Source organism: Primulina huaijiensis, chromosome 2 (genome assembly GCF_012295235.1).
Source record: "Primulina huaijiensis isolate GDHJ02 chromosome 2, ASM1229523v2, whole genome shotgun sequence".
In the NCBI taxonomy this organism is placed as follows: domain Eukaryota; kingdom Viridiplantae; phylum Streptophyta; class Magnoliopsida; order Lamiales; family Gesneriaceae; genus Primulina; species Primulina huaijiensis.
In genome coordinates, this window is record NC_133307.1 from 16959454 (window position 1) to 16974930 (window position 15477).

Consider the following 15477-nt stretch of genomic DNA (forward strand, 5'->3'; position numbering starts at 1 on the left):
AACCACTTATTCAGACCACTTAGGACCTAGAAACCATGCCCAAAGATTGCTGGAAATTTCCAGCGCATGCATACTCGAACCCTAACGCACCAAACTCGCAAATATTCGATCCTAGGCCCTACCAACTCGAACCAGCCCTAAGCCAACCATTCTTAGCCCACCTTAGGACCATCCTGGACCGACCTAACCTGATCTCACTGCCACGACTCACACGCTCGCTAGCCACCAAGATCGCACCAACCGAGCCAACCTTCCCTCATCTCGATCCATCGGCTACTTAGCTAAATACAACGGTGTTCGAGCCTTCCTAGGCCATGTCTCAGATCCACCAGGGTCTGGTACAGGGCTTGGCTCGTCCCTTGCACCGTCTGCTCAGCCCCATCAACCGATCTACTCTCAATCGTCGCACAAATGCACTAGGATTGATCGGCCCTCACCATGACTCGATGAACACACGACTCCAGAACCTAGGTCCCTCCATCCTTGACGTTATCAGCCCCCTAGCACGAAGATCAGCAGCCCCCTTACATCATAATTCATGAAAACGTGAGTTGCACAAAAGTCGTGCATATATCGTGAACAAAATGATGCAAACACAATTTAACATGCAAGAACTATGAAAACTTCATACATGGCACGCATATCAGCATACATATAACATGAATGATTAGAAAAGAAAGATACATGGCGTGCCTTAATGTTTATACGCTTGAAAACTCGAAGAACTACGCGCGGGACGTGAACTTGAGAGGCGGGGAAGAAGCTTTTCTTGAAAATCTATGGAGGACCGAAGGACTGCTGGGATTTTTTTGAAGAGGAGAGCTACTGCTGAATGGGGAGGGCGGCCATGGGTTTGGAGGTAGGTTTAGGGTAAAAAAAACTAGGTTAAGTTAATATAATAAGCTACTAATGGGCTCTTAATAATCATTTAAAGGATAAAAAGGGGTTTGGCCCATTAAGCATTAAAATAGACCCAACAAGTCCAATGACACTCCCGAAAAATATTTCGTTTAGGTACGTTTTTTAAAATATTGCTCGAGCCCTCAAAAAGTCCTCCGATTCGCTAAAATTTGCTTACCGATTAAAATTATGACCCGACGAGTAAAAATACCCATCAAGGCTCAAATTTTGAAAATCACATTTAAAACCACCTCATATTAAATAACTAAAATTAATTTTTTAATAAAAATATTTTTCCTAATTAACCCCGGTCTCCGTTCCTCGTTCGAGCACGAAATGCAACTTAAAACCCTAATGCAGGAAACTTTAAAATAACCACCTATCCATGCCAACCATGAAATAAATGCATAAAAATCATTAAACACTTATTTAAATAAAACTCTAGATTGCATGCAGTCAGGTTACGTTGTTCGAATTACCTAGACCTTGCATGTCACATGTCCTTGTTTTTATCCAAAAATAGTAACAATCGATTAATTCTTCTTGGACACTAGTTGAGACGTGTAACCATCAATTTATTTATTCTATAATTGTTGATAACATTCAAATATTACTCAGAAATAACTATTTTTTGTCTTAAGAAAAATTCGTCGCTTATGTATTGGTTTGTTCTAGTTTTTGTTCAGACCGACGTAAGTGCGCTTTAGACCAGTCTAGTTATAATCAGCGAGTCTTTTCAGTTCAGATTTGTTCAATAAACTTCTTGGTGATCTGCATTTATCAATTTAGCTTTCTCGGATAAGTGTAATTTGTAATCACAAAAAACTTAGGTTCAAATCGTTGTGTTTTTACCATAAAAAATAAGGTAATAGACAATGATTTGTTAAAACCGTTGTCTTTGACCCAATAAATCATAAAAAAAATGCTAATAGAAAACGATTTCTAAAAACCGTTAGTCTTTGACATAGAAAAGTTGCTCATAGACAAAATTTTCCGAACATTGTTTTTGACAAGAAAAAACGCCAATAGAGAGCAATTTCCAAAAACCATTGTATTTTATCCTAAAAAAGACGCTCATTGACTACATTTTCCAAACATCGTTGTCTTTGACAAAAAAAAAACTCAAATAGACAACGGTTTTAAAAATAAATGTATTCGACCCAAAAAATAAGCTAAAAGACAACAATTTCTAAAAACCAATGTCTTTGATAAAAGAAACGCTCATAGACAACTGTTTTCATTAAACTATTGTTAAAAACTAAAAGATAATTGTTTTTAAAGTGATGTCTATTTAAATTTTTCATGTAGAGAAACTTCCTTGATGCTTGTGTTGTTTATTTTAAGCTTACATTTGATTTATCTATTACATCTATTTATCTTAATTTCTTGTTAAAACATCATCCAAGTGAATATCTTAGCTCACCGGTACCATTTGACCTTTTTCGCACTTCGAAAAAAAAAAACCTTTTCCAGATGTGTCTAGCTGGTTGTGAGACACGTATTAACAACTAACAATTGTTATGACCAACTCGAGTTTAGAACAAAATTTTTAAAAAGTTTATTGAACTTCTTCTGAACTCTATCTTCGATCATAGGAAGATCGCAATATATATCTTGTTCATCATATGTAGATTGGGCTAATGACATCCGCCTCCTGTGAAAATTCCAATTGTCACAAAACTCGCTATGAAAAATTATTAAACTTATATGACCTTTAACTTTTAAAACTTTGGCTCACGTGCGATAAATTAGTGTGTAAAGTATCGATCACACGCATTGAAAGAAAAGCTGTCGGCTACTTTTTTATTAAAAAAAATTAGTGTTATATAATGATGCGTGAAATTGTTAGCCAAAATCAATTATTAATATTTTTATTAGTGTAAAAAGTGTCTTACATATATATTAATTTGTAAAGATTTTATAAATGTAATTTGAACTTCTAACAAATTAATATCAATCTATTTTATCTATTATTTTTAATAAAAATTAATTTTGAAAGTACATTTAAAATATAATAAAAAATAGTTTCAAAAATGAAAATTTTGAATCTAAGTGAAATTTTTTGATAGATTATAATCTCCATATTAATATTTTAAATTCAATTTATTACATTAAGTTCAAACCCAATTTATAAAACACGAATTCATTAAATATAATAATATAATGAGGTTTTTTTTTTGCTATATAACTTAAATTTCTAGATATTTCACCCTGTCTGCAAAAAAAATCAAAATACCAAGAAATGTAACGTCCTGAAAATTCGAAGGTTCACGTGAACCACATGCATGCAAAATTATCAACTTCTTATTTATTTTAATTAAATTGCTTTAATTTCATAAATTAATTGATGTGTATATTTACATGTTTAAAATGTACTTTTCTGCATGAATGCATAAAAATGTATTTTTAAAGGTTATTCGAGTTGCGATCGAAGAACGGAGACCGAGGGCTGAAAAATGGAAAATGTTTTTATTAGTTAATTGTTTTTAATTATTTAAAATAAGGGTGATGCTTTTTATTATTTTTGAAAATAAAGAGTTTTGAGGTGATTTTATACGTCTGGACGTAATTTTATCGGTATACGATTTTCATCAAAAATACGAACGTTTTGACAACTCGCCTAATAATTTCACAAACTTATCTACACGAGATATTTTAAATACACAATTGGGCTTAATGGGCCTATTATACCATACTAATGGCCCTAGCTTGCACACACAATTTAATTAGTATAATTAAGCTAAACCCCACCCCATAACACAAATCACACGCCTCCACCCTCCTCACACACAAAACTCCTTTTCTCTCAAAACTCACGGCACACACAAGGATTTCAAGAGAAGGCTTCAAAAATTTGCTAGGAAATTCAAGCCAAGGTCTTATTGTCGTCGTTCTTCGATTCGTCAACGTTTATGTATCTAATTATGTATTGCATGAAAAACAAGTTGTACTTTGAATTATTTTTGTTTATATGCAAACATGAATTTTTAAAGCATGTGAATTTTTAAAGCATGTGTTTTGATCCAAAAACATGATTTATATGTTCTTAAGGGACTGTCATGATTAGGGGTTGAACGTGTATTGTTTTTACATGATTCGAAGAGTCATAGGATGCACAAACATCGCTACACATGAACACGATAGAAGCTGGAACTGAAAACGTGTGTTTGTTGATCAAGGCTCGGTTTAAGGGGCTTAGGCTTTTCATGGCTTGGCTTGGGTCACGGCTGGGTCTTGGTTTGGGCCAGGGCAGGAGTCCTAGCCAAGCTAGGACTTGATACAAGGGGCTGGGGAGGAGTCCTTGCCACCCGAGAGCCATCGGGAAGACGTGTGCCCAAAGGTGCAGCCGCGCAGGGAAAGGGCTCACCCAGGTGGCTTCGGGCTGGGCTAGATCATGTCCTTAGGGTACTAGGAGGGTGCACAAGGGTCTGGTTCAGGGGCTAGAGTCCTAGGCGCGATTCGAAGAGTCCTATGTCAAGTGGAGTTCTCGACCGTGTGCTTCTTTTGAAGTTGGGGCTGCGATTCGAGCTTAGGGTCAAGTCCTAAGGGTTCTAAGGGTCCAGGAGGGTTCCTAGAGGGGCTGGTCAGGGGTTGGCTCGAGCATGGATTGGTGAAAATAGAAGACGGCTCGAGGGTTAGTAGCTTGGTTCGAGTTAGGATTTTCTTTGAATTAAAATTAGAAGCATAGCTCAACGGGGGTCGAGTTGTGGTTCACGAGGGCTAAATAATTAATAAAAGTCTAAGTTTTAATTTCAGAATTTTATATTAAAGTTTAATTTAATTCGGGATTAAAACGTCTTAAAATGTTACAATTAAATAAAAAATAAAAAGCCATCGATTTAAGCTAATTAAAAATACGAGAAAATTAAGTTAAACTTAAATAATTATTTGGGATTGCCTAGAGTCAACGGAATTAAGAAAATGTCAAAATTGTGAAATTTTACGTCTAGGGGTAAAAAGATAATTTTACACCCGAAAAATTAGTAAACGTCATGGCAGTGCTCTGATTGCTGTTTTATATGTTAAAATGTTTATTTTAAATGTTTATGGATTATTATGATATAACATGGACGTTAAAAGACATGTTGCATACTTGGTTTAAAAGAAAAACATTATATGCATGTTTAATTTTTATAAGTGATGAAAATACGAAATGTTCAAGGAAGTGAAATAATTATGACTAATACGAATACAATGATATGTTAATATGTAGGCCAAGGCTCAGTTGACGGGTGAGAGTGTCGTTGATGTCCCCGCCGCCCAGTACTGTGGTTACATGTAGATGGATCCATCGCCCCAATACGAATACGAAAGTCACAATTAACGATTTGAATTCGACGAAATGAAAATGGAATACGAATATGAATATGATGAATATGAACATGAATATGTTGATATGAAAACGTTTATGAAAATGTTTATGTTTAAAGTTTTTATGCATCTTCATGAAAATGTTATTTTACGTACAATTATTTTCACTGTTGCATGTGTTCTGTATATGTATTACTTGTTATCAAGATTATGGTGTGTTGAGTCTTTAGACTTACTATGTACGATCAATGCAGGTGAGTGTGATATTAATGTTGAAGGAGGTCTTGATGGTTGAATTTGCTGGATTGAAGGTGCACATAACCCGAGGACCAGCGCTAGTTTTCCGCACTAGTCTTATGTTTATGATTTATGGTCTTTAAGTTTATGTTAAAGATAATTTATGACTTTGATTATGATTTGAGTGGTTTTTAAGAGATTGTTAGTTTTAGCAATTTTGCTAAGTTAGGATATGCAAATGATTGACGATTTTATGTTGGAAACTGTATTTCTTTGGATTTTTAAATATTAGTTGGTTGTTTTATTTTTAAATGGTCCAAAGATATTGTATATATTTATATATGTATTTCGGCCGATTATTAGTAGGAAAATTTTTTTTCCTAGTACTGTTTAAGAAAACGATTTGTGGACGTTTCAGAGACAGTCTCACGAATCTTCATCTATGAGACGGGTTAATCGTACCGATATTCACAATAAAAAGTAATACTCTTAGCATAAAAAGTAATATTTTTTCATGGATGACCCAAATAAGATATCCGTTTCACAAAATATGACTCGTGAGGTCGTCTAACACAAGTTTTTGACTTTTTTTATTGAGGATTTTGTGACAGTTTAAATTTAAAAAGGTTTTGACATGGTCCGGATGCCTATATTAATTTGACTAGTGGCTGGGTGGGTATTAATTATTATTATTATACAAACCAAAATGTACGTTTTCATCTACAATCACGTGTGTCTCGCCTACCCGTTGCTACGGTGTCGTTCTGCATATCAGAGCCGCCAATTATTTTTTGTCTTTGGCTAAATTGACCCTAAATTAACGAGGACTACATGTTCATTCGTTGCTCTGTTTCAATATTAATATATCTACATTCATAGTGCCATATCCTGTGTGGAGGTCAAAGGTACGATTTTGCATCTGGGTTTGCTCAAATTTCCACTATTTTAATGGCAATATACGCGGGTTTCGTCGCTGTATTGATCGAGTTCTCTATTGTGATTTTTTTAGATGTTTAGATTTGATTCCAATTTCTCCGATATTGCTTTGTCAGGTGGGCATGCGTGTGTATGCAGACTGGTGTTTTCATTTTTGATTCTTTTTATGAGATATTTTCTGTTAAGCTGGTGATTTGGCGATCTCTTGAATTCGAACATCCTAAAGTTGAGACCTTTAGTCACTTGAACGGGATTTTATTTGTTATAAATCTTCAGAGCTATGTATGGTGGTTCATTCATGTACTTATATGTCTTCTGTATATGAGTAATCTTGGTAGATTCTTGATTAAAGCGGTCAGCCTTTGACCTTTTCTGATTGATTTCCGTTGGTTCAAGATTGTGATTCCTTGCAATTCACAGGCATGTTTCTAGCTGTGATTAAATCTTTTAAAAATGATTTAGAATGGTTTTTGTTCTCGGTGCTGGGTTTTTACATGTAACTTAGGCTTTCCCCTCAATATTTTGTGGACTCTCAAAAAGAAGACATTCTTCAAAATTTGACAGGCCATTAGATGAATCAACTTGACATTGACGATGATGATAGCCCCGGAACACCACCTCCGAGGGCAGCCGGCACTGGTCAACAATCAGCCCACTTGGGTGGAAGAGATGGGCAAGGTGAACAAGCCCAGACAACTCAGATCAAAAGAAAGTTAACCTCAAAGGTACAGTAGTTAAATTTATTTTAGTTATTTTTCTCCAGAAAAATGGTTTTATGTCGTGTTATTAAGTTGCTAGAAGGCATCTTATTTCAGAACCTTTTAGTTAGTTGATAGAGTGTTATGTGAGTATAAAATTAAGGTCTTGTTACTTTATTGAAGTCCTTGTACAATTTTTTATTGATGTCATTGAATTCATATCTTTATATGAGTGGTTATTATTTGTGATCATCTTTCGACATCATGTGTCTGTGCTGATTATTGTCTCTCAAGTTTTTTGACCTCTGGACAGAAAAATAAGAATCAATCTTCTGGAATTCTAATATTTGTTTGTGGTGACAATGCAACTGAAGCTCTTTGAACCATATGCACAAATTCCCTTCTTTCCCAGAACATGCACTCCAATAAAATAGCTGATTAACTTGTGAATTTTATTGTTGACAACTATGAACTGAAGTGCATATGTTTTTATTTGCAGTTAAGCTTTGCAAACTTTCCTACCTCTTTAGTATTAGCTTACCAAAGCTTTGGTGTGGTTTATGGAGATCTGAGCACGTCACCACTTTATGTATTCAAAAGCATATTTGTTGGGAAGCTGCAAAATTATCAGAATCCAGATGCTATATTTGGCGCATTCTCATTAATCTTTTGGACTTTAACACTGATACCCTTGCTCAAATATATTTTTATTTTATTGAATGCTGATGATAACGGCGAAGGTATGCTTGATAGGCATTATTAAATTTAAAAGCCTGATCGAACTTTGCTGTCAGAAGTGACCAATTATTCAATACATCAGGTGGGACGTTTGCTCTGTATTCCTTGCTTTGTAGGCATGGAAAGTTTGGTTTGCTTCCTAATCAACAAACAGCAGATGAGGAGCTTTCAGCTTACAAATATGGTCCTTTGGGACAATCTTCGACATCTTTGGCACTAAAGAGATTTCTTGAGAGGCACAAAAGGTTGAGGACTGGACTGTTACTTGTCGTTTTACTGGGTGCTGGCATGGTAATAGGTGATGGTGTTGTTACTCCTGCAATGTCAGGTATGGTTGGTATGAGATATAGTCATGGGTATTCTGGTGTAATCTCCATTATTGACAACTCTGACTCATGGTACAAATTCACATTAATTTGCTAGAAGATATATTTTTTTTCTTGTATTTGTCATTTGATGTGATAGTACTTTTTCCTTATTGAATGCATGTGTTTTGCAGTTTACTACATCTATATTAGTCAATGTCAATTATATCTAGCTTTTTGAAAGGTATTCACATTTGTTCAACTTGGTCATGAAGTACATGGACTGCATATAACCAACCTTGGCTAGGTAAATGAACCACACTTGCCATTAAGCCTTGATAGATGGACCACTTGTAATACTAAATTTGATTATATTGGTACCTTTTGTTTGATCAGTTATCCTTAACTTATGCATAAAAGTGTCAATTTCAAGTTTTTAATCCCACTGTTTTTTGTTAAGTTAGCATGTTATTTCATTGTCCAACCCTTTCTGATTTTCAATGTGCTATTTCATTATTGGACGACACGTAACTCTTTCATTATTATTATTATTATTATTATTATTCATCTTGCACTTCTTAAATTCCTTGAGTTACTCCTTTTAATGCAGTAATATCATCAATATCAGGGCTTGAAGCTGCTAACACAAAGTTGGACAAGGGTATGTACTGTCTATTATTGTTAATTCTGATTTGTATTGAGTTCTGAATAATTTCTGATTGCCTTAAATTTCAGCTTGTAATTATTGTTTTTTTGTCTTAGTTATTGTGCTGAACCCTGATAATGCAAATCCTTTCCTCTAGGTGTTACGCTATTAATTTCATGCGTTATACTGGTTGGCCTATTTGCTCTGCAACACTGGGGCACCCATAAGGTCGGTTTTCTGTTTGCTCCGGTAGTCATTCTCTGGTTGCTATCAATTTTTGCGATTGGGCTGTATAATACAATACGCTGGAACCCAAAAATTGTGTATGCTCTTTCTCCACATTACATTATCAAATTCTTTGACCAAACTGGTAAAGATGGATGGATTTCACTTGGTGGGGTCCTCCTTGCTATAACAGGTACATGGACTCTAATTGGGTTGTCTCCTCATTCCTGTGGATTGTTGCTTGAATTTTGAATTCAATGGCTCTTCTTTGGGGTGATGTAGGTACTGAGGCGATGTATGCAGATCTTGGCCATTTCACTTCATTTTCGATAAGGGTGAGATAATGTTAATGTAGTTGCTTTGACATTGAGGTTGGAATTTTATTTTTCAAAAAGTGGAAACTCATTGAGCTGAAAGTGGATATAATAAGATTGCTGTACCCATAGTTCATGGAAGAAAAATACTTATTTGTTTACTTAAATTCCATGCTGGGTTTTATGTGCCTAGCTATTTCTTCTGCAGCTGTGTTATGCATTTTCATCTTTTTCTTTTTGAATTGAAAGTGATTAAGTGAGAGCATGATTGTTTCTGTGGATGAGTATTAGAATTTGAAGTCCAGTGTATACTGTCATGGTAAGTTGTGGATTCTACCGTTGTTAGTTGAAAGTTTATTTTTTCTCTTTTGTTCATAACTTATACCAGATAATATATTAACTGCCTGTGAGCTTGTTTTTGGTCTTACTGTTTCTTTTTGCCTTATGCAGCTTGCATTTGTGTTTGTTGTATACCCTTGCTTGGTTGTGCAATACATGGGGCAAGCCGCTTATCTCTCAAAACACATTTCTTCAATCCCTACAAGCTTCTATGATTCCATCCCCCGTTAGTTTTCTTTTCATCTAGCTTGACGTATGTTTCAGTGTCTAGGTTTAGAGTCAAATTTGTCCTACTTCTGATAGGGCCTTATTTGGCAGGTGTTGTGTTCTGGCCAATCTTTGTTATTGCGACCCTTGCAGCTATTGTGGCCAGTCAGGCTATAATTTCAGCCACATTCTCTATAGTTAAGCAATGTCATGCACTTGGTTGCTTCCCACGTGTGAAGGTTGTTCACACCTCAAAACAAATTTATGGGCAGATCTATATTCCAGAGATTAACTGGATCATGATGATTCTTACCCTTGCTGTAGCTGTTGGATTCCAAGATACAACTACGATTGGGAATGCCTATGGTAAGTCAATGAATGCAGAAACCATTTTTTTACGGTGCCACTTTTTTTATTTGGTATTTTCATAATCAAATCCTGAAATATTTTGTCGTTTGCCATTTGCGAATTGATATATGATTATAGATATTGGCAAAATATAATGACATATCCTGGCCAAGATGTGGATCTGTCGGTGAAGTATGGACTAACAGTACAAAGTCAAAATTTTCCATTGACTTCGTTTGGAATATTCCTTTATACCTTATATGGGAGTTGTCTCCTAATTGTGATTCGCATTCACCCTCCGAGATGTTGGCTCAAATGTCCCACCATTGATGTGATTGCTAAATCGAAGGAGCAAAACTACTTCATTGGAATATTATATATGATTGATTGTGAAATAGCAGAACAGTAATGGTTGTTGCCTTTCTGTTCCCACAAATGATTCATCATTAAGGTCCGAAACAGCATGCAACAATTTACTCTGTGTTGTGAGGGCGAGAATCGCTACGTGGCATTTGGGACCCAAATTTTGATGCGCACATTGAATTAGATATCTTGTTGCTTCAGTAATTTCCACAATGAACTTAGAGAGCTAAGTTGTAACAATCTCTAGTCTTCAGATGCGTTCTTCTTTTCTTCTTGGTGGGCATGACTTACCACATCAAGTATTCCAAATGTAGATGCCATCTGTAGATAAAGGACAATAATGAACATATTTGAGAATTAATCAATCGTGACTGGATTTTAATTAACAGATTGCTTGAAGATTGATTGAGAAGTGCAAAATACCCTTAATATATTTACCTTCTTGTTACTTGTTGTTTAGAAAGAGTTAATGATACACAAGAGGGCTTCTTGCAGTGTTTGATGTTAGTTGACGATGAAAGGTTTCTCTTGACCCTAGTTGTTTATGTGCAGCAAAGACCAAACCGTGTGATTGTAATCCTCGAAGAAATTGATATCCGAAATGAGAACTTTCAGCACATTCATGTCACATTATTTATGTTTGAAAAGATTAAGATTGCATTAATGACAACTGGGAAGTTTGTTTTATCGTACATTTGCCATTTTCATCATAACCCAAAGTGAAATTAGCAAAGAAAGAATAGTTCTCAAATAATTGTCTTGATAACAAAGAATCTCTTTTTACGCCTCTTCTTATTTTGCTAATTCATCAATTTTCACCACTCTTGAGGTACTATGACTTACTTTTTCCAGGCCTAGCTGTTATGTCCGTGATGTATATCACGACTTTTCTCATGGCACTTGTTATGGTTTTTGTCTGGCAAAGGAGTATCATACTTGCCACGGTTTTCCTCCTTTTTTTTTGGATCATGGAAGCTTTTTACCTCTCCGCTGCATACATAAAGGTTCCTCAGGGAGGTTGGGTTTCCCTTGTACTTTCTTTCATCTTTATGTCTATCATGTTTGTCTGGCACTATGGAACACGCAGGAAATACAGTTTTGATCTTCATAACAAGGTGCCTATGAAGTGGATACTTGGACTGGGTCCCAGCCTTGGTATTGTCCGTGTTCCTGGAATGGGCCTCATTTACTCAGAGCTGGCAACAGGAGTTCCGTCAATCTTCTCGCACTTTGTGACGAATCTTCCTGCATTCCATAATGTTTTGGTATTTGTTTGCATAAAGTATGTTCCAGTCCCCTATGTGTCACCTGAAGAACGCTTTCTCATTGGTCGCATCTGTCCAAGACCATATCGCATGTACCGATGCATTGTCAGGTATGGGTACAAGGACTTGCAAGGAGATGAAGGGGATTTCGAGAATCTGTTGATTCAGAGTATAGCGGAGTTCATTCAAATGGAAGCTGTGGAGCCTCAGTTCTCCACCCCCGACTCTGTGTCTTACGATGGCAGGATGGCAGTCATAAGCTCCCAAACATTTGAATCTTGCTCAAGTCTGATTGTATCTGTGGTTGAGGACTTCGACATGAGTAATTCCATTCAAAGCAGCAAATCTCTAACTCTTCGAAGCTTAAGATCTGTACATGATGATGAGAACCCACAGATCAGGAGACGCCGGGTGAGGTTCCAAGTACCTCAAAGTCCAGGGATCGATCCTTCAGTGAGAGAAGAACTCCTAGACTTGATCCAGGCAAAAGAAGCTGGCGTTGCATATATAATGGGGCACTCTTACGTAAAAGCCAGGAGGTCTTCCTCATTCTTGAAAAAACTAGTTATTGATTTTGGTTACTCGTTTCTGCGCAAGAATTGCAGGGGTCCTTCGGTTGCTCTCCACATTCCTCACATCAGCCTTATTGAAGTAGGCATGATATATCATGTCTAGAAATCTGTACAACCAATTGGGAATAGAAGATGACAAGTTTCTAAGTTTTTTTTAATCATAAAACCCACATCGTTAATTAGACATTAAGTCTAAGTTAAGAAAAGGGTTTGTTGTGTTAGGAGCATTTAGCAGTGAAAATAATTTGTGAGAGGTTTTTTTCTTGAGAATTGTGTTAAGATTCAGTGCTGAATATGTGAAATGAGCCATGTTCCAACTGTTTCACCATTTGTGTGTGTTAGTATATGCCAACGGTTCTGGCTATAAATGCTTCTGCTAAATTTCACATGTAATTTCATGTCTGAATTTGACTTACAGGGCCAAGTACGGGCAAATTGCATTGGGGGACCGTTGTATAAACTTAAAATTGGACGAAACTTTTTGCGGGCTAATAGCATTTAGCAGTGAGTTAGCATTCTATGAAAACCGAAAAAATATATAACCCTTCATATAAACTTGATATATTTTTTAAAAACTTTGGTGTATAACCCACAAATGGGCAAATATCTGATTTTTTAAAAAAAGTGTTGGATCAAGAATTTATATATTTTGGTGGTTAACAAAAAATATTAAGAAAAAAATTGATTCATGAGAAACTGATACAGTTAACAAAACTGATATACTTCTGAACTGAATAAATAAGTCTAAAAGATTTCAATTTACCAAATCTCAGTTTATCCAGAATCAGTCTACGTCAAAACACTAAACTGATGTCCACATCAAGCAGTTTGAACAAACTAATAACAACAGTATACTAGCCAAGACCGATCACAACAGTGTACGAACTGATAGACTAAAAACAAGCCAACTGACACTTTTGATTGAATAAATCTATTTATGAGAGTATAAATAGAGGAGTTGAATTCAAGAAGAAATCGATCATTCACTGATAAGATTAAGTGTAACGTCCAAAAATCAGTACACGTAAATCACACAAATTATTTAAATTGCTAATTTATTTTATTTAATTGATTTTAAATGCTTAAATAATATATTTTATATAATTAAATGTTTAAGTTGCACAATTTCATGAAATTAATGATTTTGTCTGGATATTCGATATTAGGTCAGGGAAAGGAGACCGTAGACGACCAAGATGAAAATATTTTTAAGACTTGATAAATGATTAAATAGGATGAGAATTTTCTAAAAATGCTGGAGTTCAAATTATTTCACAAATCGAGCCCTATTTTATCCTGGAAGCCGGTTTTATTCAAACAAATGAATTTTATGGACCCGAAAGTTATTATTTTTGAAAACGATTTTTTAACTTTTATTTTATATTTAATTATGATTAATGGGCCTAATTTACACATGATCAATTGGCCTAAATATTCAAAACAAGAGTTCTAAAAACTCTAAACTCTAGACTTCTAAATCACCAAACACTAAATTATAAAATCAAAATCCTAGGCTTCTAAGAGTTTTATTGGCCGAAAATTACACACAACACACACACACACACACACACACACTAAGATTTTCGAAATTTCGTCGTCCTTTCGTTCTTCTTCGCAACCCGCTCCAACAATCAGATATCCGAGCGTTCTAAACGCAAAGGCACGCTTTTAAACTTTCTTTTTGCATCATTCAAATCATAATGTGTCTGATTTTTGAAAGAATGAAAGAAATGTTGATCAAACTATTTTATGTTTAGATGTATGTTTTTCAAAGTTTCGATGTTTTTATGCTTGTTTGAGACGCTTTAAGATTCCTATGGACATGCTTCCAATAGGAGACGATTAGGGGTCATAAAAAGTATCTTTTAAGGGAGGAACAAAGGCTAGACAGTAGCTAGAAGGGGCGCGCATGGAAAGACTCTTGTGCACCAAGGGTGTAAGGTCCAAAATGCGATAACGTAATCCAATTGCATACAAATCTAGGAATAATAAAAAATACCTAATTAAATTATTTTAATTTCATCTATTGAATGAGGTAGACATGTTTACATGTTTAAAATAGAGTTTTTTTTTATTAGAATGCATAAAACTGTGTTTTAAAGGTTATTCGAGACGCGATCGAGGAACGAAGACCGGGGACTGTAAAGTTAAAATTTTTTTATTAAATGATTATTTTTAATTATTTAATATCTTGTATATTTTAAATGCGCACTATAGACTTTACAGGACAGACGGCTGTATGTCAAGTTTAGTAAGTGCGAGTTCTGACTAGACAGAGTGGCATTCTTGGGCCACATTGTATTCCGGGATAGTATAGAGGTCGAACCCAGCAAAGTTGAGGCAGCCAGAGATTGGCCATTGCCTAAGAGCGTGACAGAGATCCGTAGCTTCTTGGGATTGGCTGGATATGTGAGAACCCGGAATTATCGAAGCAAATCATGTAAGAAATAAAACTCGAACTTAAGCTCAAAACTTTAAGCTTAACTATAAAACTCAACTATAAACTTAAAGTTTTCAGCTAACATGGCTCGAGGAAGTAACTCCAAAGCTCGAAGATTAACTCAACGGGAAACTATGCTATGAGAAATCGCAATGATCGAAACGTCATCACCGAAGGAGTAAAACCCTAGCTCATGAACTCAATCTTCTAGCACAAAGAAGATCAACTTTTCTTGTCCTAAAAGAACCAAAAAGGGAGCTAAAAGAAGAGCTAAGGGAAAGGACAAATTTATTATGTCAGAAGTAACCCTTGAGTTGATCAAGGTGACCCTTGATGCTTGAATAGCCTTGACCACATTGATGGCTTTGCTTGGGGATCAAGTGGACGGCCAAAAGGAGTTCAAAGGACAAGAATTTCACCTATAAATACACCTCAACATGCTGAAGGAAATCATCACAAAAAGCCTTCAAAATTTTCGGCCCTCACCCTCCCCAAAAAGCTCTCGGCCACCTCTAGGAAAGGGAGAAGAAGGAAAGCTCGTGCTGGCATTCTCGTACTGGAATCGTCAATATTATTATCGTGAAGCCCTATCCAAGTTTGGCCATCACCTGTCCGAATTTCAGCAAGCTTTGC

General features: G+C 35.7%; 1 protein-coding gene across 3 annotated transcripts; it reads left to right on the top strand.

The window, feature by feature from the left end:
• The first annotated feature begins 6187 nt into the window (after positions 1 to 6187).
• Positions 6188 to 12772, top strand: LOC140967380 (potassium transporter 4-like). 3 transcript variants are annotated; one of them, XM_073427863.1, is made up of 10 exons: positions 6188 to 6353; positions 6949 to 7109; positions 7582 to 7822; positions 7903 to 8148; positions 8736 to 8786; positions 8929 to 9189; positions 9279 to 9331; positions 9761 to 9875; positions 9968 to 10222; positions 11420 to 12772. In XM_073427863.1, the coding sequence occupies exons 2-10, from the start codon at positions 6957 to 6959 to the stop codon at positions 12505 to 12507; spliced, it is 2463 nt and encodes an 820-aa protein (XP_073283964.1). In that variant the 5' UTR covers positions 6188 to 6353; positions 6949 to 6956; the 3' UTR covers positions 12508 to 12772. The 3 variants fall into 3 exon arrangements, with proteins under 3 accessions (XP_073283964.1, XP_073283975.1, XP_073283984.1); XM_073427874.1 differs by lacking the exon at positions 6188 to 6353 and adding an exon at positions 6360 to 6500; XM_073427883.1 differs by lacking the exon at positions 6188 to 6353 and adding an exon at positions 6521 to 6804.
• The last annotated feature ends 2705 nt before the right edge of the window (positions 12773 to 15477 follow it).

Bases quoted from the DNA above. Each gene is read 5' to 3' on its own strand.
- LOC140967380 (XM_073427863.1), top strand. From the start codon at position 6,957: ATGAATCAACTTGACATTGACGATGATGATAGCCCCGGAACACCACCT. The intron at 8,787-8,928 runs GTATGTACTGTC...CCTTTCCTCTAG, and splicing joins TAACACAAAGTTGGACAAGG to GTGTTACGCTATTAATTTCA. The intron at 9,190-9,278 runs GTACATGGACTC...GGGGTGATGTAG, and splicing joins GGTCCTCCTTGCTATAACAG to GTACTGAGGCGATGTATGCA.